The 22859-nt window shown below is 38.5% G+C and overlaps 1 protein-coding gene across 2 annotated transcripts in view; it reads right to left on the bottom strand.

The window, feature by feature from the left end:
• The window catches only part of Gdap2 (ganglioside induced differentiation associated protein 2), a 101352-nt gene that overhangs the window by 33500 nt on the left and 44993 nt on the right, over positions 1-22859 (bottom strand). For both annotated transcript variants that reach the window (XM_076432295.1, XM_076432296.1), the window contains exons 2-7: positions 18445-18633; positions 17557-17699; positions 17250-17382; positions 16302-16411; positions 15497-15736; positions 14738-14906 (exon numbers count right to left, since the gene is read on the bottom strand). In XM_076432295.1, the coding sequence (XP_076288410.1) occupies positions 14738-14906; positions 15497-15736; positions 16302-16411; positions 17250-17382; positions 17557-17699; positions 18445-18629 (980 nt within the window). In that variant the 5' untranslated portion in view covers positions 18630-18633. The remainder of the gene's footprint in view (positions 1-14737; positions 14907-15496; positions 15737-16301; positions 16412-17249; positions 17383-17556; positions 17700-18444; positions 18634-22859) is intronic.

Here is a 22859-nt window from a genome sequence, read left to right on the forward strand (position 1 = left end):
AGCGATAATATTTACTGTAGTGTAAATATTGCTTTCGAAAATATTCAAGCAGAAACAATGATCGCGCGCGAGCGGAGTATTTTATTAATACTATGCACACCTTTAAATGCGCTAGATATTCTATTTCCGACAGATTCGATATCGGGATCAAGTTATTTCAACAGCACGCAGTGAAATTTATAAAAATGAAAGCTGTTCGTTAACACGTTCGCAGCCAGCGTCGCAGGTGTGTGTGGTGGTCGCGGTTTCGTCTTTCCTTTTGCGTGGAGACGGTCGAATGAATTTTATGTATGTAATTAACGAAAGTCATAACGTGGAGCGCAATATCCAGTGACCCTTGTCTGCGGAGACCGCGTTAACGCCGATGCGGTGCGCTAACCACAAAATTCTTTACACATGTTCCAAATTTCACGTGATTGGTACAAAATGCACGAATTTTGATCAGTCTACCAAAATATGCACGTTAGGTACTGCAAATTGGACGAATTTTAATAAACTAGACTGATAGGGGAACATTAATGTTCATTTTTTCTTATTATGTAAATGGGTTAATCGTTCCAATTAGTTGAAAATAATATAATGTTATTTTTAAAATCTGCATATTTCTACTGCTTCGCGTTTGATCCATTTCTTCGAGTCAGAAATTCATAAAACTCGACGTCTAATTACTTTCTAAAACTGAAGAAAATATCGCTGCTCCGGAAGAACATTGACGCAACTGTAAAATTTGGTGAAATTGACTTTATTGTGTTCGCGGGCTCAAAAATGCATTTACCAGATGTTTGTAAATCGACATAATGTAAATCGAGGCTGGTATTTATTATTTTATAAATTGAAATAACTTCAATGTTGCAATGATAACCCACAATGTTTATAAACTACTGTCATAGAAGAATTAAACCGAATCTTCAATTTTTACAGTCATTATACTTCCGGAGCAGCGATATAGTCTCCAAAATTTGTTGTTCGCGCGATAACGGGACAGAAGATTCTCTAAAAATTTCATGTCGTTTGGTCAGCTGGAGTTTGAGACATCGTGACAGCCGTTTCTGAAAAAGTGGTTCCGAGAAAACCGCGTACGTTCTAACAGACGCTTCTTCACACTACATTCCTTTCACGAATTCAAACAAAATACTCTCGCGCACGTATTCCACGACGCTGACGCTCGCAGAAAACGTGAAAGAACAAAACTCTTTGTAAAATGAAACACTGGATACCCCTGTTAAAGCGCATCGATCAGAAACGGAGTAGCCCTAAGTACCGTCGCCTTGGACGGCGACCAAATCGGCGGCCCGTCGAAGGGCGAAAAACAGAACTGGGCGTTGTACCAAAAACAATAATCCCGCGTATGAGTCGAGGGCGGGGGGATGCTGGGAGCGAACCTCCGCCTTGGTCCACCCTCTTCGAAGGAATGCTGGAGGAGTCGGTGGAATCGTGAAAGAAATTCGCGTACATCGAGCAGACGGAGCTGCAATCTCGGTTACACACGACTGACTCTGCAGCGAAAATCACGGCGTCGGTATATTTACGTAATGTGGCAAAATGAACGAGCGGAGATGTTCGAATCTCCACGGGAACGGACAGGAGAGTAGTCTAAGTAGCGAAGGATGATGATACACACCGGTCCTCATCCTCGATCACATCCACCATGTCGATCATGACCATTCTGAAGTCGCGCGCGCGTGTATGTGTGTACGTCTCTGCTGTGCTGTCGATGGTCCACTTATCTCACAGCTTCGATCAGAGTGTCTCTACTTGGATCTGCCTGGAGTAGACAAGCGGGTGATCTCTAGGAGTGACATCGGAACGCGAACAACTGAAGGGTTTGTTCGAGGTACGGCCACCCGGCGGCGATGCGAGGGTTGCGGAACACCAGGATCACTGATTTTGCGGAATTTCGGGAGGTTGCGAGAAGGAGAGAGATCACGATGATCGTGATTATGCCAGGCACTGATTAATTCGCGATCGCAGGCGAGAGACGCGCGCGGCACCGACCACTGGAAGAGAGGAACGATCGACGCGACGAACCTTCGCGAGCAGTCGCAAACGCACTGAGCCGCCCGAACGAGGAAGACGGGACTATGAGGCGCGGACACGGCGACGCGTCGCGTAGCGTCGAGTAGCGTCGGGACGCGTCTTCGTCGACAGCCGACCACGACCCGGCTGCGTCACGGCGCCTGCTCGGCTTAGGGCACCTACTACGTGCTCGATGAGTAAAACGCGACCGGCGAGCCTGCGGGGGCACCATCCCACTTGTGCACCGCTTATTACTCTGATACACCAACGCTCCGTTAACCTTTCGAGCATTTTTCCTCTGAACATTTTCATTTTCTTCGCGAAATATTTATATATACACTGTGTCGCAATAAGACAGCACGTCTTGCGTTTGTTTAACCCTTCGCACTCGGGAGCTACAGTGACTCCCATTAGTATTCGGACGCTCTAAAAAACGCGATAATCTTTTTAATATTGGACTATACGATTCAAGCTTTTTTCGGAAGCTAGAGCACTTAGTTCTCACTACAGGATGTGAAAAGAAATTTTTTCGGAAATTGCGATTGGTCGGAATTGTAGAGAAAATACTAAAAGATCCATTTTACAACTTTTTTATGTGGTCCTATATTGAAAGTTTAAAAAATACTTTTTGTAGATCTGTTTCAATTAAACATATCCTGAAAATTTCGTCAAAATCGGTCGACGTTGCCATGAGCTACAAGCTTTTAAAGATGGTAAAAATTGCAGATTTTTACGATTTTCGGACTATAAAAGCAGGAAATCTAAGAATTCTTACATCTTTCAATCACTGTCATTTTTCCCTGCATCAACCGATTTCGATGAAACTTTCACAATGCGTATAACCCACACAGATCTGCAAAACATATTTTTCAAAATTTCAATATAGGCCCGCATAAAACAGTTGTAAAATGCAACATTTAGTATTTCCTCTACAATTCCGGTGAAATGCAATTTTTGAAAAAATTTCTTTTCACTTCCTGTAGTAAACTAAGGTAGTAAGTAAGGTGGTAAGGTTCCTGTAGCTCTAGTTTTCCAAAAAAGTTCAAATCGCATAGTCCAATATTTGAAAAGTTACGGTGGTTTTAAGAGTGTCCGAATATTAGTGGGAGTCACTGTATTTTAATTCCATTCTGTGGTTTTTTCATTTTATGGATTTGAAATTGATGTAATACCGCGTGCAATATTTAAATGTTTAGTAATTGATTAGATACCAATACATTTAATAATGTAAACAATATTTTGAATAATGGTGCAGCAATTTTTAAGGGTTAAGTTTCGTGGTAGCAGAGTTAGGCAAAAATTTTATTTAAATAAAATTTCGAATAAAGTGGGTTTAAAATCCACTTGGAAAAAACCCATTTCATACAATGCAATTATTCTGGGTCGGAAGAAATGTTTCATTTTCAGTTAGAATAGCTCCGACTGCAAAGGTTAACTGAACTGCTAAATATTTTTAACATGTCGACTGCTTCAAATTCTACGTGCCCATTTTTGGGGTAAATGCATGAAATCCGCAGTCTACTTCTGATAAAATGTTTTTCGACGAACTCCATCCATTTCACTAATCGAATTACAGCTTTCGATACACGAAGTGCTGCCCTAGTAGAAGAGATAAACGAATCCGTGGAAGTCGTTCAATACAGTTTCTCACGAACCACGGCACGCCTTAAATTCGCGATTTCCACGAAAGGAGTGTCCAGAGTTGGTTATTTCGTCGGTGGGGCGCCTTGAATCCATTTTAATCGAGGCCACGGTCGCGAAACCACGAGCATGATCAAGCACGCAACGTATTCGTGGTTTGATGTGTGTTCGCGATCGTAAATCATCCTCAAATATCCTGAATATTATTGTTTCGATAGAATTGCAGTTGTAGAAACGATTTTATTTATTATAACGAGACTGTGTGTGCACATAGATTTTACGCATTGATGTGGAGAATTGTTATTTTGCTTTCTGGAAAATCCTCGTTTCTTTGTTTTTATATCTCTTCGATCGAAAGTTCTTTGTTCTTGTATCTCTCCGATTGACGTCAATTTTTATCGAACTTGTTAACAGCACCAGCGACTAATTTACTATCTATTTTAAAAAAGTTAGCGATGTAATAAAGTATATAATTAAACTAATAGATTCACTTAGATTATTTTTTAGTATTTACTATTTTTAAGTCGCGTATTCAAGGTGCTTACTTTTGATTTTTGAAATTGTTCAGTCCAAGATCATTTAAAAAAAGCAGACTATTTAAAAAATCGTCGCTATTAGTAAAACTTCAGAAGGTATTTTTATTCAGGAGGTAATTTTCTCCATCGAATGTTACAGTTGTTGAAACTCCGTGAAAATCTACCCTTCGAAATGTAATTCTCCAATGAAACCATTAATGCTCGATTATGAGATCACCGCTCGTGTAATCAAAATTTCACTGGGCGAAACACGCATTACGTTATGCTGAACAATACGGTAATCGTTTCAAGTATGTACCACTCCGGTGGTGAAATGAAAATAGGACACTCGATTTCCCGAGACGCGTAGTTGCTGCGAAATTCGTGTAGGATCCCGGTATGCGAAGATTAATCATCGATCACATGATCAAACGTATATTAAGATTTCCGCGAAATACCATTTCCGAGATCCTCCGGAAGCCGGAACTATAATTTCGTCAACACCTTCGGCTCCCTTTGGATCGCAATACGCGTTTCTAGCGTGACTTTCCATCGACGATTATACTATTATTACAATAATCGTGGGAGATCGAAAAGACGCGACCTAGGATGGCTTCGTTGAAAATCATTAAGAATATAGTAGACCGAGGTTCTTCAAACGTTTTGAAGATTTTACGTTCGTATTTGAGCTTGTTTGTACTCGAACAGTGCATCCACTTGCACAGTGGAGATTCAAAAAGTATTTATAAATATTATTTCATTAACTTAACTTCGTTGTCTAGCTTCCATGTGGCATTTGTGTCGTTCAACAACAAAACAACAACTCAAAATATTGTATATGTATATTAGTTTCGTGTGGGTCAGATACAAATAGAAAACGTCACAAGTCTAAAGTTGTAAGGCTAAAATAAGAAAAATTATATTATACAATATTCTACAATGTTCCATTAGAAACAGTTTTTCGCCGTTTCTGAAAAACGTAGATTTTTGACTAGTGTCACTTTCTTCACAAGCAAAACGCACAAGAAAAACGTCAGAAATATAAGAATACAAATTTACAGGATGGCGCTTCAACAAATAAAAACAAATAAAACCCAATAGAACTATCTGTGTATTTAAATGTATTTATTGATATTCTGGCGAGCATTTTAGTGCAATAAAACGAAAAATTTTGAGTTGCGAGGTTTTTATTGTACGTGAGCGATATGTAAAAGCTCGGTGCAGGGTAATATGAAAAAGTTGATATTGAATACACTGAACAATTTTGAAACAAGCATCGATATTTGTTTATTGTTTTCGTTCCATTTTGTAGTTCTTTGTTAAAATCAAAAACAAGTTTAACCAGAAATATTAGGAGTCAGAATTAATGCGAAAACAGTATTTTTGTATACACCCTAGTCCCAGAAGGGTTATAGCCTTATAGCAGTCAAAGCAATATTAATTAATAAATAAATGTTTATCAAATGTTAATTAAATGTCGATGTTGTGGAATAAATATTTACGTTGCACTTTTCACAACAATTTAAACACTGATTCCAGGTGAATTGATCCGCGTAGCAAATCTACAGTATAAACGCCACACGATCAGAAGTACATTTCAATCTCACCAAACGGTTTCTGACAGATCCAATTGTGCAATTCTGGCCGCGTCCTACTGCTCTGAAATAATAATCGATGATAACGATCGAGCGACAGCTGCGGCGTAACAGAGACAGATCGGGTCAGATCGACCCAGAAATGTGAACGCGTAACAGAATTTGGCGTTAAGCTATTGAAACAACACGGGCTGCGTTAAAACGAATCGTTCACTAAACAAATTGACCGTTCACTGTGCAATTTTTATCGCCGGATTATCCGACTCGACGGCGGATCACTAAAAATCAAAATTAACGGGTACGCTGATATTATTAGACTGTGGATCTTTGGGCAAAAAATTAAAATTTTTACATATAAATAGTTTTGCTTTTAAATTTGTTAGTTCAAAATGTTCTAAGACAATTCTAAGACACAGAAATTAAATGAAAATGTACGTTTTCTTTTAATCATTTTAATAAGTTGAAAATAGTGTAGCAGTGTTCTCTAGTTTATCTAATGTCTTCGCAATTTTGCATTTCACCTACTTATTTTGATCATAAATTCATAAAATTCGTAGTCATTTTATAAGAATCTTCATAATTTTATAAGAATAAAACAGTGAAACGCGATTCAATGAATTTAAGAACTTATTAATTTACTAGAAAACAACATATATTGAAATATTAAGAAACTTTCTATTCTACTTCTGCTTCTCTCCATTCGGAAAACTTCAATTGCAATCAACATTGTTTAAGAATAAATCATCGCAAAAGAGCATACATTGTTTGCTTGTTTAAAACATGATCACATCAAGATACAGATTGGATGATGCCCAACGAATAATCTTTCGAAATTTCCGTCGACGTACCGAATGACGCATGAACATGATCGATCACTGGATCAAAGGATCGCTAGCAATCCAGTCGAATATTTTTCAAACCCGAGCCATCCGGAAACACTTAAAAATACGTTCGGCTCGCGAAAACATGCAGAAAATGATTGCGAATGACGCCACACGTTTCATCATTATCAAATATCTGTACTAATGTTTGCTTTGTGGCGTGCATCCGATGTGAACGACGCATGAATGGTTAAAAGAAAAACAGTCTGGCTAATCCGCATGAAATTACAACCGGAAATCGCCGTTCCTCCTGTATTCGCATATGGTAAATAACTCCATTACCGATTGCACAAAAATTGCACAAAAGACAATGAAAATGAATTTTCATAACGAACTTGTGCAGATATTCTAAACATTTCGAACAGCCAATGAATGCCGTCCTTCGTTTCATTAAATAGCTATTAGCGATTAGTGCAAGAATGAAAATGATTTTTCCGTTAAATCTTATTGCTTATTTATAGATTTTATGTATTTATGACAAAAATGGTGTAATGTAAAACAATAAAAACATTAGAAGAATCTAATAATATTAAACATATTAAGAAAGAATATAACTTTCTATTTTACCTTTTGATTTTGATTTTTATTATATAATTTTTATTTTGCATTAAGATCCGCCGTCTACTTATTTATGACAAAATTGAGGACGTGAAAATTTAAAAATACTGTTTTACCATGTTCGATTTATTAAAATTGTTTCAAACAGCAATTAATGAGAAGTTGAATGAAATATATTTAGAATTTGCATACTAATTCAACGTATCGTTAAATATATCGATCAACCAACAATGATTAAATTAGGAATTGGAATTCTTTAAATCTAAATGTTTACTTGCAGTTCTTAATGTAAACATACTCAACCGGTATTAGGAACGCGGTTGCAAACGGGAACGTTTACCTTACGTTGTTTATTAGCACATGTGTGAATACATGCTAAAGTGCCGAGGTTCGTGAGCCTAACTCTCGGGATTTACGTTCGAATCTGATGAAACGGCGCGGCGTCAGGAATCTTCGAAAAGACTTATCTTGTTTAGCAGACTGCCACGATCGTACTCGTGATTTACTCCGATGACGCAAAGCAAGAGAGCTCTCCCGCGGGATTAGTACGCTTGGCGTCATTAAACAAAAGCTCGGGGATCAACCAAACACGAAGATTATTGTTTCCGTTTTCTTTTTTCATATTCGCATCGAGTCTGTTTACTTTAATTTTGTTTCAGTTTGGGATCAGCTACTCTTGACCAGCATAAATGGCGAAAGAGTGCAAGCACGCGTGTTATTATTTGTGTTGAAAATAGTCTGTGTAAAAATAGACTGAAAAATATATTTATGCATTTAAGGCAGAATTGGGTAAGTGAACACTGAATTTAAAAATACAGTTGTATTAGTTTCTTCCGATTAAAATGATTAAGAAAATGGATAAATGTCCGATTAAAATGATTAAGAAAATAAATGTACAATTAAAATGATCAAGAAAATAAAAGTAAATGAAATCCGCAGTCTCTGTGCAAGGCTCCTGGCTCAATTTGAATACTTATGCTAGCACAATCAGATAATTAATTTTAAACACATTAACTGTTATCTTTTTTCTGTGTATTTTAAATAGAAAAATGTGATCGTAACACGGAAATAATAATAATGTAACTGACTGGAACTCCAAGGTCCCACATTTTTACAGAATTATTTAAAAAGGACAAACCAATTTTCACAAATTTCCATTTTACGATGCGCGGTGAAATTGGAGAACCAACATTTCGATTAGCATCATGAAATACATTAGCGTAATTAACTTTTTATCGTAAGCTAAATATTGAAATTTAATCCACTGTTGAAACATTACTGTAGCAATCCGCGACTGCTAATTAGAGGTCGGAAATTTAGTAACAAAATTGTTCAAATATTACGTATTATGAATTTGTTTCAGAATAGAATGAAGTTATAATTTCAAGCTGAACATGGCTGAACTTGATAGCTAATGGGGGTGATATCAGTATTACATTAATTACCTTGGAGAATACAGAATAGAATCAAAATGAACGGAAGATGAAGTTACCATTAAATCAACTGAAAGTTATAGACCCCCCTGTGTGCAGAATTCCACAGCTGTATTGATTTAGTATGTGCATCGGACGCACATGGGCGTTCACCGCACGAGTGGTATTGCGTAATCGAACGACTACAAACAAATATAAAACGAGTGCAGGACTGCAGATAAGAAAGTCCTCTTTTCATGGGCAGTCAGCTGAAACGACTATTTTCTGAAGTAGTATTGGAAGAAAAGGAGAATATGGTGACGTAAATGGGCGTACAACTGATCCAAGATTTGTTTAAGATTTTAGAGTGCGTTTTGACGACTTCTTTGACAACTTCGAAAACATGAAATCGATGACGTGATTGAGTGTAAAAATAAAGACAGCCGAAGATTATTTTCTCTCGCAATATCCTAAAATTTAACATTCCGGAAATATAATTTCAATGAGAAATAGACCGTTCAGGAATAATATGTTTCATTCTTGGAACATTTCCTGTTCTATTCGATCCATTCGATTTTGTCGACTTTTAGGTATGGGAGTATGGGTATGGTCTTCCATCTTTAATTTAAGCCCTCAAAAATTCATAAATTCCCATGGGAAGACATTCTAAAATCAATTCGAAGAACCCCCTCAAAATTGACAGTTCAAAGAAGAACAGTGGATTAAAGTTCCATTCTTTCCTGAATGGATCATTCATCCATTCCACTCTTCTTTCCTGTCGTTCCATCTCAATGATAACAAAATGTGCTCATAAAACTCATTTCTCCTTGTTTCAACTTTTCAGTCATCCCTGGCAACTCTTCTTATGCTTTTTTACAGTACCACACGCGAAAGTTCCTTTATTATACAAGTGAATAAATAATGTCGAGCCCGTAAACCAATTATCCATGTATATCACATGGTTCCTATCAAAATACTGTTTCGTTACAGTAAGCTTCGTAACAATATTACCTCGTATTCCCAATTCTGAATAACGCTTTACTATTTCTGTAGAAGCTCCTGTATAGATCACATTAGATCCAGGACATACCTTGTTTGACAATCGCATAATGCAAATGTTTTTACACCAAATCTGTTGCGTCTTGATGGTATATACTGTTTCAAAAGTAGCCTGTTTTTATACAACAAGAGGCTATCGTTAATGCAGAGATTTCTTTACAGATTGAACCAAGTTTTGAGAGTTGTATATGTTGGAATCGTAAAAAATAGAATTTGAATTTGGCGCTCCCTACTGCGACCTGCGTCGGCATCGCTGCCCATAGATGGTATATTATATAGAGTTGGCACCGCCGCCTCTCTCTCGCGCGTACTGTGTGCTACGCATTTCTGTACTCTCTTGTCCTTCATTATAACCATGTGCCGGGCATAGCCCTCAATAAAGTTACGCAAGTTAATTCCACATGAGACAATTCTCATCCATTTCCATCAGTATAAAGCTTTTCCAGCAGTATATTTAATTTGTCTAATCCAGTATCAATCGGAACGTTATTGTCATTGAATTGTCAGAATTCTGACAACAAAGAACAATTCGTGTCCACACGTGCATGCGCGACAGCATCATTGGCAAAAGGAATTCTTATAACCGTTAAAACAAGCAGAGATAATAAAATCGGAGTATTGTGTTCAATAAATTAAGACGTGCGAATGTTCACAGCTTAAAAGTTATTCTGTACCTCGAGTTCTATTACCGATTTTTACTAAAAAATTAGATGGCGAGATGGTCAAGGGAGTGCTTGTCGACATCGTTGGCAAAAGTTACTGTTATAAATATTAGACAGCCAGAGATAATAAATTTATCTGTGAATTGTATTGAATAAATGAATGCGTGCGAATGTTCATGGTTTAGAAGTTATTCCGTATTACGAAAACTATTAGCCACTTTGACTAAAAAATTAGGTGGTCACATAGCCAAGGGATTGCTTGTGGACATCGCTGTAAAATAGAATTGTTATAAACATTAACCAGCTGGAAATAATAAATTTATCAATAATTGTCACGGCGATCGACATCGATCGATATTCGGCAGAGTGGGGGGCGCCGCTCGAGCTCGGCTGAGTGGGGGACGCCGCTCGAGCTCTCCGTCAGTCAGTCAGTCCGGGCGGGGGGACCGGCGTGAGCGCACGTGCTGCGGGACCAGGAGCGCCCGGAGAACCGGAGGGACCAGAGGTGGACCAGAGGTGAACACCACGGCGATCGACATCGATCGATATTCGGCGGAGTGGGGGGCGCCGCTCGAGCTCGGCGACTTGGCGAGAGCTCTCCGTCAGTCAGTCAGTCAGTCGGGGCGGGGGGACCAGCGTGAGCGGACGTGCTGCGGGACCAGGAGCGCCCGGAGAACCGGAGGGACCAGAGGTGGACCAGAGGTGGACCAGAGGTGAACACCACGGCGATCGACATCGATCGATATTCGGCGGAGTGGGGGCCGCCGCTCGAGCTCGGCGGCTCGGCGAGAGCTCTCCGTCAGTCAGTCAGTCGGGGCGGGGGGACCGGCGTGAGCGGACGTGCTGCGGGACCAGGAGCGCCAGGAGAACCGGAGGGACCAGAGGTGGACCAGAGGTGGACCAGAGGTGGACCAGAGGTGGACTAGAGGTCATCTACAGTTACCCTGTCCTACCTTCAACTGTTCATTCAAGGAACAACGGTAAGTTTGATTACTAATATTTTTCAAAGCTTCCTTTGTCTTTTCAAACTTGTCCTTCATACTTTTGAAATTTTCATCGAGACTTTCGATGAAGACTATTGAGTCTTCTTCAAATTTATCAATTTTATTCTTTATAAAAATTACATTTTGAGCGTCCCACTCGTATGCAGGATTATAATTGCTCTTGTGAACTGCTTCGTTGGTTGTATTCGCACTTCTGTGCGGGGTTACAACTGCTCTCATGAGCTGGTTCTCTGATTGTATTCGCACTCATGTGCAGGATTACAATTGTTCTTGTGAATTGGTTCGCTGGTTGTATTCGCACTCATGTGCAGGTTTATAATTGCTCTTGTGAGCTGCTTCGTTGGTTGCATTTGAACTCATTTGCACGATTACAATTGTTCTTGTGAATTGGTTCGCTGGTTGTGTGTGTATTCGCACTCATGTGCGGGATTACAATTGCTCTCATGAACTGGTTCTCCGATTGTATTCGCACTCATGTGCAGAATTACAATTGTTCTTGTCAATTGGTTCGCTGGTTATATTCGCACTCATGTGCAGGTTTATAATTGCTCTTGTGAGCTGCTTCGTTGGTTGTATTTGAACTCATGTGCACGATTACAATTGTTCTTGTCAATTGGTTCGCTGGTTATATTCGCACTCATGTGCAGGTTTATAATTGCTCTTGTGAGCTACTTCGTTGGTTGTATTTGAACTCATGTGCACGATTACAATTGTTCTTGTCAATTGGTTCGCTGGTTATATTCGCACTCGTGTGCAGGTTTGTAATTGCTCTTGTGAGCTGCTGCGTTGGTTGTTTTCGCACTCGTGTGCGGGGTTATAGTTATTCTCACGAGCTGTTTCGCTGGTTGTATTCGCACTTCTGTGCGGGGTTACAATTGCTCTCATGAGCTGGTTCTTTGGTTGTATTCGCGCTCATGTGCATGGTTAGGTTTGCGCTTACGTGCGGGGTTATATTTGCTCTTGTGAGCTGGTTACATTCGCATTCGTGTGCGTGATTTAATTCCGTATTCAACTGCATTGTTTCTAAATACGATTAGTCTGTTTCAGCTAGATTACAACAGCCCGCTGCTAACAAAGACGACACTCCAAATGAAGAGGACCCATCAACGAAGAGGAAGAAGACTACAGTGTATTTTGAAGTTAGTTACATACGATCTATATATTAAGATTGTATATCATCGTTGTAAATATGTCGTGTTTCACAAGTCCCTCTTCCTACAAATTTTCTCATCTTGTTTGAAATTGGCATTCCTCCGATCGGAGGTCCCCCAGGGGCTCACTCACGGATGGTGCCGTGAGTGAGTACGGGGTGTCGCGTCCCCGGGGCACCCGAATCGCCTATAGGCCGCACCCGTGTGCGGGGTTAGTTTGGCTCTCGTGAGCTGGTGTTAGGTTGGCTCTCGTGAGCTGGTTAGATTCGCACTCGTATGCGGGGTTTGTTTGGCTCTCGTGAGCTGGTCTTAGGTTTGGCTCTCGTGAGCTTGTTTGATTCGCACTCGTGTGCGGGGTTAGTTTGGCTCTCGTGAGCTGGTCTTAGGTTTGGCTCTCGTGAGCTTGTTTGATTCGCACTCGTATGCGGGGTTTGTTTGGCTCTCGTGAGCTGGTCTTAGGTTTGGCTCTCGTGAGCTTGTTTGATTCGCACTCGTGTGCGGGGTTTGTTTGGCTCTCGTGAGCTTGTTTGATTCGCACTCGTGTGCGGGGTTTGTTTGGCTCTCGTGAGCTTGTTTGATTCGCACTCGTGTGCGGGGTTTGTTTGGCTCTCGTGAGCGGATATTAGGCTTGCACTCGTGTGCGGAGTTATGCATTGATATGTATGTCTAATCATTATTAGTCTGTTTTAGTTAGATTACACCAAGAAGAGAAGACACGAAGAAGAGGACACACGGAGATGACGGCAACCCAAGAAGAGGACTGCCCAACAAGAGGACATATCAAGAAAAGAATACATCGAGAAGACTTCATCATATTCTTAAGTTAGTTTTATTTCCCGAGCAATTATTGTCTTAGCGTCACCTCCGAACCTGAGCCTTCTGCTCAGGTTCATGTTTCTTCTTTGCGAATCAAAGCCTTCTGCTTTGATTCTTCCCCTTTTTGCGTGTAGTCTTTTGGCCCACAATAATTGCTCGGCTTGCGTGCGTTAATTTTTAAGAGCTTGTACTATACCCATCTGTATATACCCATAATATTGTAGTAATTATTGGCATTGGTATTATTTGCTCGATTTAACGTTTTTGGTTTAATTTCTAAATCTGTAATACCATATACATATGCATATCTAGTTATCAGGATATCAGGATACAAAGGTATCAGCATATCAGTTTAGCAGTATATCGCATATCACTATATCTGTATATCAGTATAGAATTATCATAACAATGAATCAGTATAATACCAATGCCAATAATTAATTGCGTGCGTGCGTGCGGTAATTTTTAAGCTCGTATATCTTTGTTGTAAATATGTCGAGTAATTATTGCCGTAACTTCACTTTACTCGACTCGTATATTTGACTCCGACACAGCCCTCTGCTGTGTCGGACCTTGCTTGTATGTACCAGACTGGTTGGAGCCGGTAGTCGGCGTCGATACATTGAGAGGGGTGGTTCATTGAGACTTGTTCACTCGTATTGCCATTCTCTCTGTTCGTAATCCTACCCGAGTCACCTCAACGCTTTGCGTTGCCTGGTGGCAGGTAGTTGGCAGAGAAATTCTCTGTTCGTCATTCTACCCACGTCATCTCAACGCATTGCGTTGCCTGGTGGCAGGTAGTTGGCAGAGAGATGGTTCTACGTTTGAACACTTCTCACTGTCCATTTCTCTTGGTGAGGACACGTCGGGTATCGGCTCTGACCGGAGCTGCACTGCAAGCATTGTACGCGCCGCGTCACCTTCGAACCAGAGCCTTCTGCTCTGGTTCGCTCTTGTTTCTCACTTTGAAAGAATCAGAGCCTTCTGCCTGATTCGCCTTTGATCCCCCGTGGATCGGAGACTTCTTCTCCGATTCACACCTTTTGCCCCGCGATAATTACTCGACATACTTGCGTAATTTAGTATTAAGTCTGTCGTTGTAAGAAAGGGAGCCAGAAGGAATATTGCATTCGTTCTGACTCCCTTTCGGGTCTCTCGTGCAGCAACCTCCTCGTGGTGAGACCTGGGCAATCGGTATTATCCCTTATTTGTAAGAACTTCTAGTCTCTTATGAATAAAGGATAATATCGAGCTAATAGCTGCACACTTCAAATTTGCGTTAATATTGCATAAGTTCTTGTAAATTAATATCTATGATTATCTCAAACCTATTCCCGCGGTACGCGAATTTAAATGAAAATTGATATGTTTTTTTTTTGTTTTGCGTGGCCAACTGTAGATTCTACAAAAATAGCAGTTAACGGTACCTTTCCTTTTGTTGCATTTGCTTCAACATAATATCCGCGAGTGGATCCGCAGGCGGTCTCTCTCCCAAGAGTCTCTGCCGATCCAAATCGCCTTGCATTTGTGCAAACGCGTGTTCACCGATGTTCACGCACGTTTCCAATTGCGAGGATAATTCCACGCTCTCGTCACCTGCAATAAAAAGTTATAATAATTTTCATGCCTCTCTTTTCCTTACAACATATGAGTTAGACAATCTCAGGAGGTCTAATAGATATTACATTTACAATTACAGACATACTAACTTACAGATACAATGACCGACATAGTAATTATAATTTATCAGTGTTCTGAAAGATAGAAACCAACTGGACAAAACTATATATAATTTCTATCTCTCAGAACACTATCGTTTTATGTTTTACAAATGCGAATTGAAAACTCAGTAGAATCGGTATCTCCCCTTTCAATGTAGTCACCGTGTATTAAAATGAAAACGACTACCGTAATTAACACGGTGTATTATTTGCAATGACTAGACAACAAAAGCTTATGCATATATCCGTTAATAAGAAGTTAAAAATCAAAGACGCAAATAAGTAAAAAGAGTAGACCACTTGTTGCTGCGTTTAATTTTAGCCTATTGACTGAACTATAAATCGTGTTGCTATTTAAAAAATTCTATTAACATGTACTACATCACGTATAAATTGTTTACATCTTTTCGAAAATAATATTGCGATTTACGATTCACCTGGGCACATTGCACTGTTTATTATTACCGTGTAAAGCGTGTTGGGGATTGTCAATGATTCTGATTTGTCGGTCGGGAAGCAGTGGTTCTCCGTCCATCCCGCCAATGTCATTCGGCAGCTGCCAACAAGCGTTGTCTTGCTCTGCTAAATTTCTTGGGAAATAGAGTGGAAGAAGAACTTCGTAGATTCCAAGATCGCACGGCTCTAACACGAAAACGACGCATGTAATGGACTCGCCGTACTGCTCCAAGAATCTTCTTACTGTTCCTACGAGCAAAACAGAAATGTACATTACCGCTGTTAAGGTGTGCAATTTTAACTAATTATAATATTGATTATAACTAGGCTGCGGATCTTTATGCAAAATAAAAATTGTCTGCGTCGATTGCAAGAAATAGAATCCCCATTGAATGTTATTTCTTCCCTTAATAATTTGAACAGATGAGAAATCGTATATTGACATTTTCAATTTTCAAAATTTTCCTACAATATTGAATTTCATCTACTCAATTTTTCTATAAATGCACAAAGATCCGCAGTCTAATTATAACTATACATATAAATGTATACATAGACTGCGGATTTATGCATTTATGCTTTATGCTAATTTTCAAAGAACGAGAAAACATCTGCGCGAGGAAAAATTACGAATATTTTAATTGAATTTTACCACATAGATTGATTTCGTCAACGAAAGTAACTTTTCTCGTATTTTCATGTTCTCAAAATTCAGTGTAAAAATAAATAATTGCGTAAAGATCTGCAGTCTAAATATAAATTGTAACATAAAATATAGTATATAACGTAACGATATATATCATTATACACTTACTTAGAGCGATGTGCGCTCCAGCGTCAGGAGGATAATTTCTGCGCACCGAATTAATTACTGGCAACGCGATCGTGCGTAGCCCAAGCTCTCGTGCTTTTTGCAAAACATTTCTACAACAGGAGAATATCATCAAATTTTTGCGAGAAAAAATCGTTAGGAACTATTATAAATCCGTGTTTATTTTTCTACATTTATTTGTTACGAAAGTATAACAGTTTGAATATCGATAACACTGCCCAACAAATTTCAACTTTTTTTTATTTTTTTTAATTATTTTTTTTTTATTTTTCTTTGAAAAAAAACATATTTTCCAACTTTAAACAAATATTGTGAGGTTATTATAAAAGGTATTGAATTGTTCTTTGTTTAAACATGTTTAAACAATCATAATGTATTAATATTGGATATCACTGTATTCGGGAAAGTTTACAGAATCTTTTGCTGTACAGAACAATTCAATATCTTTCATAATAACACCACAATATTTGTTTAAAGTTGAAAAATATGTTTCTTTTCAAGGTCATGTTTCTTAAAAACTGTGCGTATAGGAGAAAAATTAAGGACAGATTCGGAATCAGCGCAAAAACTCTGTAGGAAGGACCCAACAGTAGTTGTGAAACAAATTTGGTGTTGGACAGTGTAATTTATCAAAACTCGGAAAGTTATTGTTCGATTACTTCTTGTTAAATAATTTCGTTAAACAAGTGAGTAACAATTTTTGAAATTCAATGTTTAATTTAGTGATGATATTAACACTAGTTTTTCTGTGTAACAATTCACAGACGCAGTTGATAGTTTTCTTGAAAATGATCTACACAGAGATCGAAACATTGAAATTGAATCTGTTTGCAAAATTGCTTTTGATGTAAAATCAGATCGAACCAGTGCGCCGAGAACATTAATACATCTTTTATTATCTTCTGATTGTATCTTTTAAAAAGAACTCACCTGTAGCAACAGTGTAGCGTATTCTGGGCTGCTGTCTGGTACTTCACGTTGTAGACTGGTCCGACAGTATGGATAATAAAACGAACCGGTAAGCCATGGCCCTGTGTCACTCTAGTTTCGCCAGTTTTGCACTCTAAAAATCACGTTTGTTAAACAATCTGTTCAATAGTTTACTCCGTCAATCATACTTGAAATACTCTGAATACCGTAAACACTCCGATAATATACGATTCAATTCGTTACTGTTGACTCGATGAAACCAGTTAAATACGATGTTACATAAAAATAATGCCGTTCGTGCTCATACCTTTTATTTCGTTAAATATTTCCATCTTCAGCGGCGAGCCAGCCCCTGCAAATATTCTTTGGCACATAGGACTGTTGTCATCCATAGTTTCGTTGGTCGAATTCACCACCGCATCCACTTGCAGACCAGAAATGTCTCCAGTCCTGCATAAATATGATTGTTATAAGACTCTGGTGGGTAACAAAATATACGCAGTTTGTTCTCATGGTTTACGACTTTTAGATGTTGTTAGAAAAGACTAATTACTAGACTTTGGATTTTATTTGTTTACGACAAAAATGAATTGATCTAATACAAAAAGGGTCTAATACATTTACTTAAGAATCTATAATATAAGGATCTCATACATTAGAAGTATTCAAAGTTTTTGTTACATTATTTTCGACTTTTTGGAACGATTAAAAGAGAAAATACATTTCATTTAACGTCAGTATCTTACAATCGACTTAACAATTTTAATTTGCATCAAAATCTCTCTCTCTTTCTCTGCAGTCTATTTATTAAAAAAGCGATATGAAGTGAAGCTTCGATTATATTTATCTTTTTGGTTCTCAACCTTGCAAACGTAAATCATTTAAAATATTGCGATAAAAATATAAATACTAACCACGCTGGTTAACAAACATTAAAATTAGCATAGTATTTTTGACGATTTGATTGTGAATTTTCGGCAAATCCTTTTCAGTTCCTCACCGTGAACCGTCCCCTAAATGATATCTCATCATCCAAAGACATTTTAAAAGATACATTACACACTTTATAAGAGAAACATTTTACGTGTTCCGCATACAACGTTAATAGAGACATTAATAATACTGTTCATAAACCGTGATTCTGGGTGGTTGCAGCAAACAAACCGTGTCGTGTTTTCGATCGATTTGAGCTTACCATATCGCAATTTTGTTGTTAAGCGCTGGCTGGCAGGGGAAAGGACTGATAGTGTGATGCGACGGTTCTCCAATCGAATTGGAGTAGTCTGTGAATCTGTGCTGAACAGGTAATTCGGCCCATCTTTTCAATGCGCCCGTCTCCACCGCGTCCTGGGCGACACCCAAGGGTTCCATGAGCCTCATTCAGCTGAAACAAAAGTTTTCTTTCACTCAAAGTCCTTCTATTACATTTCTGGTTCTGTTTTTATTATAAAAATATATTCGAAACTCGTTCGCCACAAGCGGCAGACGTAATAGCGCGCGATTCGATCCGCGTCTGCGACAGCACGGGATTCTCTCCATTACGGAAAATCGATTTCGGAAAGATACGAAGTCACATTCGGGAGCGGTTCGAGTGTTACACGGCTCGAGGAAGTCGTAAACAACATTCTTGTACGCGGCTGGAGATATATTGACTTTAACGGGATCGTAAAACCCCGAAAGAGACCAAGGACAAGCTAGCGGTTACGAGTATCACGGCCGGCATAGTTGCTGACGCGAACTATCCCCAATATCGCGGAAACTTAAAAATAAACAATTCCATCGATGAAAATCTGGGGCGCACCCCGGGCGAACGGGAACATCGGCCGACCAAGGACGCAGCCCCGATCGAAAGGAGATTCCAAAAGACAAGGTATCGGTCGGGCCGGAATTCTTCGGGTCGGGTTCTCGAAAGTAAAGGGTCGTCAAATAAGAGCTACACATGCCTGAATGGAAATCAAATCATAACGGTACGATACAGTGGTACGGTACATGCATCTATTACTGCGGGTGTACGTTTTACTGCGGCATTTTTTCCCAGTGAGATTAAAATACGTAAAAATAAATATTTTGCTCTGAATAAATTTGTACATTTCAATGAGAATGTATTCTCGTTGGCGAGGCGAAGAAAATTGTAAATAATTCTCATATTGTTATTGTGTACGCGCGCAGCAACTAGTACATGGCTTCTTCGTCCGCAGTAATATGTGCTAAATGTTCTCGATTGTATTTTTTAATATTTTCTTATGTTGCATTAGATTTTGAGGGCCATCAATCTTTTTTTCTATTCAGAACTCATCATTCTTCCATCAAATGCTTACACATATTATCATTTCATGATAAATTGGAATAGTATTAAAATAAAGCACGATACCGCAGTAATCTATACATTTACCCTAAAGTCGGTGACAAAATAATTTTTTAAATTGGGCCAATCGACTAGAGTTCTTTGAAGGTGCTAGAAAAATTCTTTTACCATGTAAAAAAGTTTCGTTGAAATTATTGTTGGTAATTTTAAAAGATTTTACACAAAATGCTTACTCATATTATTATAATAAATATATTAAAATAAAGAACGATATCGAAGCACGATACCGCAGTAATTGGTACAAAGTCGGGGACAAAAGTAAGTGAACGCTATCTATTATAAAAAAAATTTTTTAATTGGGCCAATCGACTAGAGTCTCTTTTTGGAGATGTTAGAAAGATTCATGTACTAGGTAAAAAAGTTTTGTTGAAATTATTGTTGGGAATTTTAAAAGATTTTACTCGAAGCATGACATCGCAGTAATCGGTACAGTTGCCCTATTTCACGATTCAGCTGCGATTCGTGAAAACCAGAGACCGGTCAATTACTCGGTTCTGCACGGTGATGTCCTTCAGGGTAGGAAACTTCGGGTTGATTTATGGCGTAGCAGGAATGAAACGTGAGGAAAGGACTTGCACTAGGTTTCGCTACGACTTTTCCTCAAGCTGTTCCTTTCCTCTTACATCTGTATATTGTCACAGAAGAAAGTTAAACGTTTAGAGTCCTTGGGACTAACGGCCAGAGTAACGACAGCTGGATTCTCAGACAAATTGTCCCTTTTTTTACCGGAAACATTTGATTTGTTTGTGTTGTAATTTATATGCAGGGTGATTCGCGTGACTGTGACAGTCTATGTGACTCTTTCTATTAAAATTAGAAAAAAATGCATTTTGTAACTGCACTAGATTTCTCTGTAATGGAAACATTCCTTTTGTTTAAACGAAATTAATTAACCTTGCATGACGGATTGTAGATCACGTGTACCGGGTGTGATTCAACATAGAAAAATTTAGTCTAGAATTTTTTCATCCGGAGGAGATCTGAATTTTCAAACTCGATTTTCTCGAAAACGAAGAGTGAAACGAAAACACGTTATTATACGCAGAATTCTTCTTCAAGAATGATCTCGAGGTCCCCGACCAATACATCTCTTTCTAACTCCGACTGAAAGAATGTTACATTCACGTGAATCACCCCGAATCCTTGTGATGCGGGTCTACAAATAAAACCTGATGCGTTGCTTCGAAGCGTAAAGCAAAGACAGAAGAACTACTAGCCCGAGCAGCTCCTCGAAACGTGAAACAAGCCATTCTTTCAAGTTAGAGAATAGATTCGAAATATCGCGGAACGGGAACACGATGAAGAGTTGTTCTTATCGCGAGGCGGCCGATAAATTTGATCGACGTAAGTTTCCGATGCCGTGGCATGAAACCTCAGGTGGTTGAATAGATTCGCCATTGAAAAGGATCCGGGGGACCTACTAACAGGGGTAGGTCGATGATCCTGTTCTTTATGGGATTGCCAAGATATAAGTTTCTCGGCAGGACAGACGGCGCCAGCCTCTGTCTCCTTGCCATTAGAGAAGCCTATACTCTCTCCAACACAAAGACAGTTTCCTTAGGGTACGCGCACAGTGGACCCGTTTTCGTCCGCTTTGGCCGATGTTCGACGCATCTGTCTCTCTTTTCAAGCGTGCGAGAAAGAGACACAACGTCGGACGTCGGCCGAAACGGGTCCACTGTGCGAGTACCCTCACACGTGAATCCCGACACAGAACACACGCTGGTGTATCCGTGTGTGCGCGCGAGGACAGCAAAGTTGCAAAGTACAGCATTTGAAAAATGTTCTCGTGAAGTTTGATAATATTAGGTTGGCAACTAAACCTTTTGTTTCGTAATTACTTTATTATATCATTAGAACCTCATTCACAGTGACCATTCCTTTTGATCTGTATATCATTGGAAAACTCTGAATTTTTTGATTAATTATATTTTTATACTTTACAAGATTAATTAATGATTATTATAATAAATCATTTAAATCTATTATTAATTATTATATTTCTTTATTACTTTTAATATCATTAATTTATTATTTAGCCCCAACTTTAAAAATAAAATATAATTTTTCTACAATAATTATTTATAAAATTTATACCTATCCATTATATTTATCTACTCTAATAATCATTTTACACTTACTATTAACTCTTTTATTCTCAATAAAAATTTGCTTATTTAAATAACTGAATTTTTTGATTAATTTGATATTAAATACTCGTGCTTGAAAAATATATATAAATGACTTTGTTTTAGAAAACGTGGAGGTCGCGAACTTAGTTGCCAACCTAATAGTATTGCAAAAACTGACGAAATTATAGCTTGTTTAGTGCGACGTGAAAGGTGTTTTTCTAGGAGCCATGTTTTTTACTGTATATGTATGACTATCGTCGGCACCGGTGTCATGTCTTCTTCAAATTTTTACAGGCTCTTAAAAAACAAAAGAAATTAAAAGAATCTTTTTAAATTTTCTATATATATTTCTTTTCATCTTTGGTACAGGTCATAGCTGAGTATATATCAGGTTATTAAGTATGAAACTTGACAAATAAGACACAAGTTTCAAACACATTTGTCAAGTTTCATACTTAATGACCTGATACTAAGGAAGAAGTAACAAATAATGTGAAATAGCCACGTTAGGTGAGTCACCCTATTTGACGGATAGGATCAGCGAACACGTACCATTGTTTTTTGTCAGTCGTCAAAGCCTTTTTGTTCAATCCGCGTCAAATTTGCAAGAAACCTTGTTTACTGGAACACCGATTTCACACCGATTATTCCATCATACAAGAAACACAGGATTAAATCGGAGAAGAGTTATAATCACCGTGATTAAGTGGGTAACTGTGTCTAGAAATAATTAGTTTTGATTAGACGGAAATCAGACACAACAGTTTTTTCCGAGACGACTCACTTCTTCGCGTAGCTGTGATTATGGGAATTAATTGGTGCCATTTCTGATGAATCTACTGAATGGAATCGTACGAGAATAAAATCTGAAGTTTATGAATTGATGAAACATTCTTCTTATAAAATTCGATATGCAATGGAATCTCTATTATCTGAATTGGCGAATAAAAATGTTCACATAGAAGAATCTTCACTCATATTTGAAATTATCGTTACAGGCCCAGATAAAAAAGTTGACAAAACATCATTTTTTAAAATTTTGTATAATGCCTACCAGTTGCAATCGTAATAAATTTTTGTTTGCTGATTCTCTAGCGAACTAGCCGGTCTAAC

This window comes from Lasioglossum baleicum, chromosome 10 (genome assembly GCF_051020765.1).
Source record: "Lasioglossum baleicum chromosome 10, iyLasBale1, whole genome shotgun sequence".
Lineage (NCBI taxonomy): Eukaryota > Metazoa > Arthropoda > Insecta > Hymenoptera > Halictidae > Lasioglossum > Lasioglossum baleicum.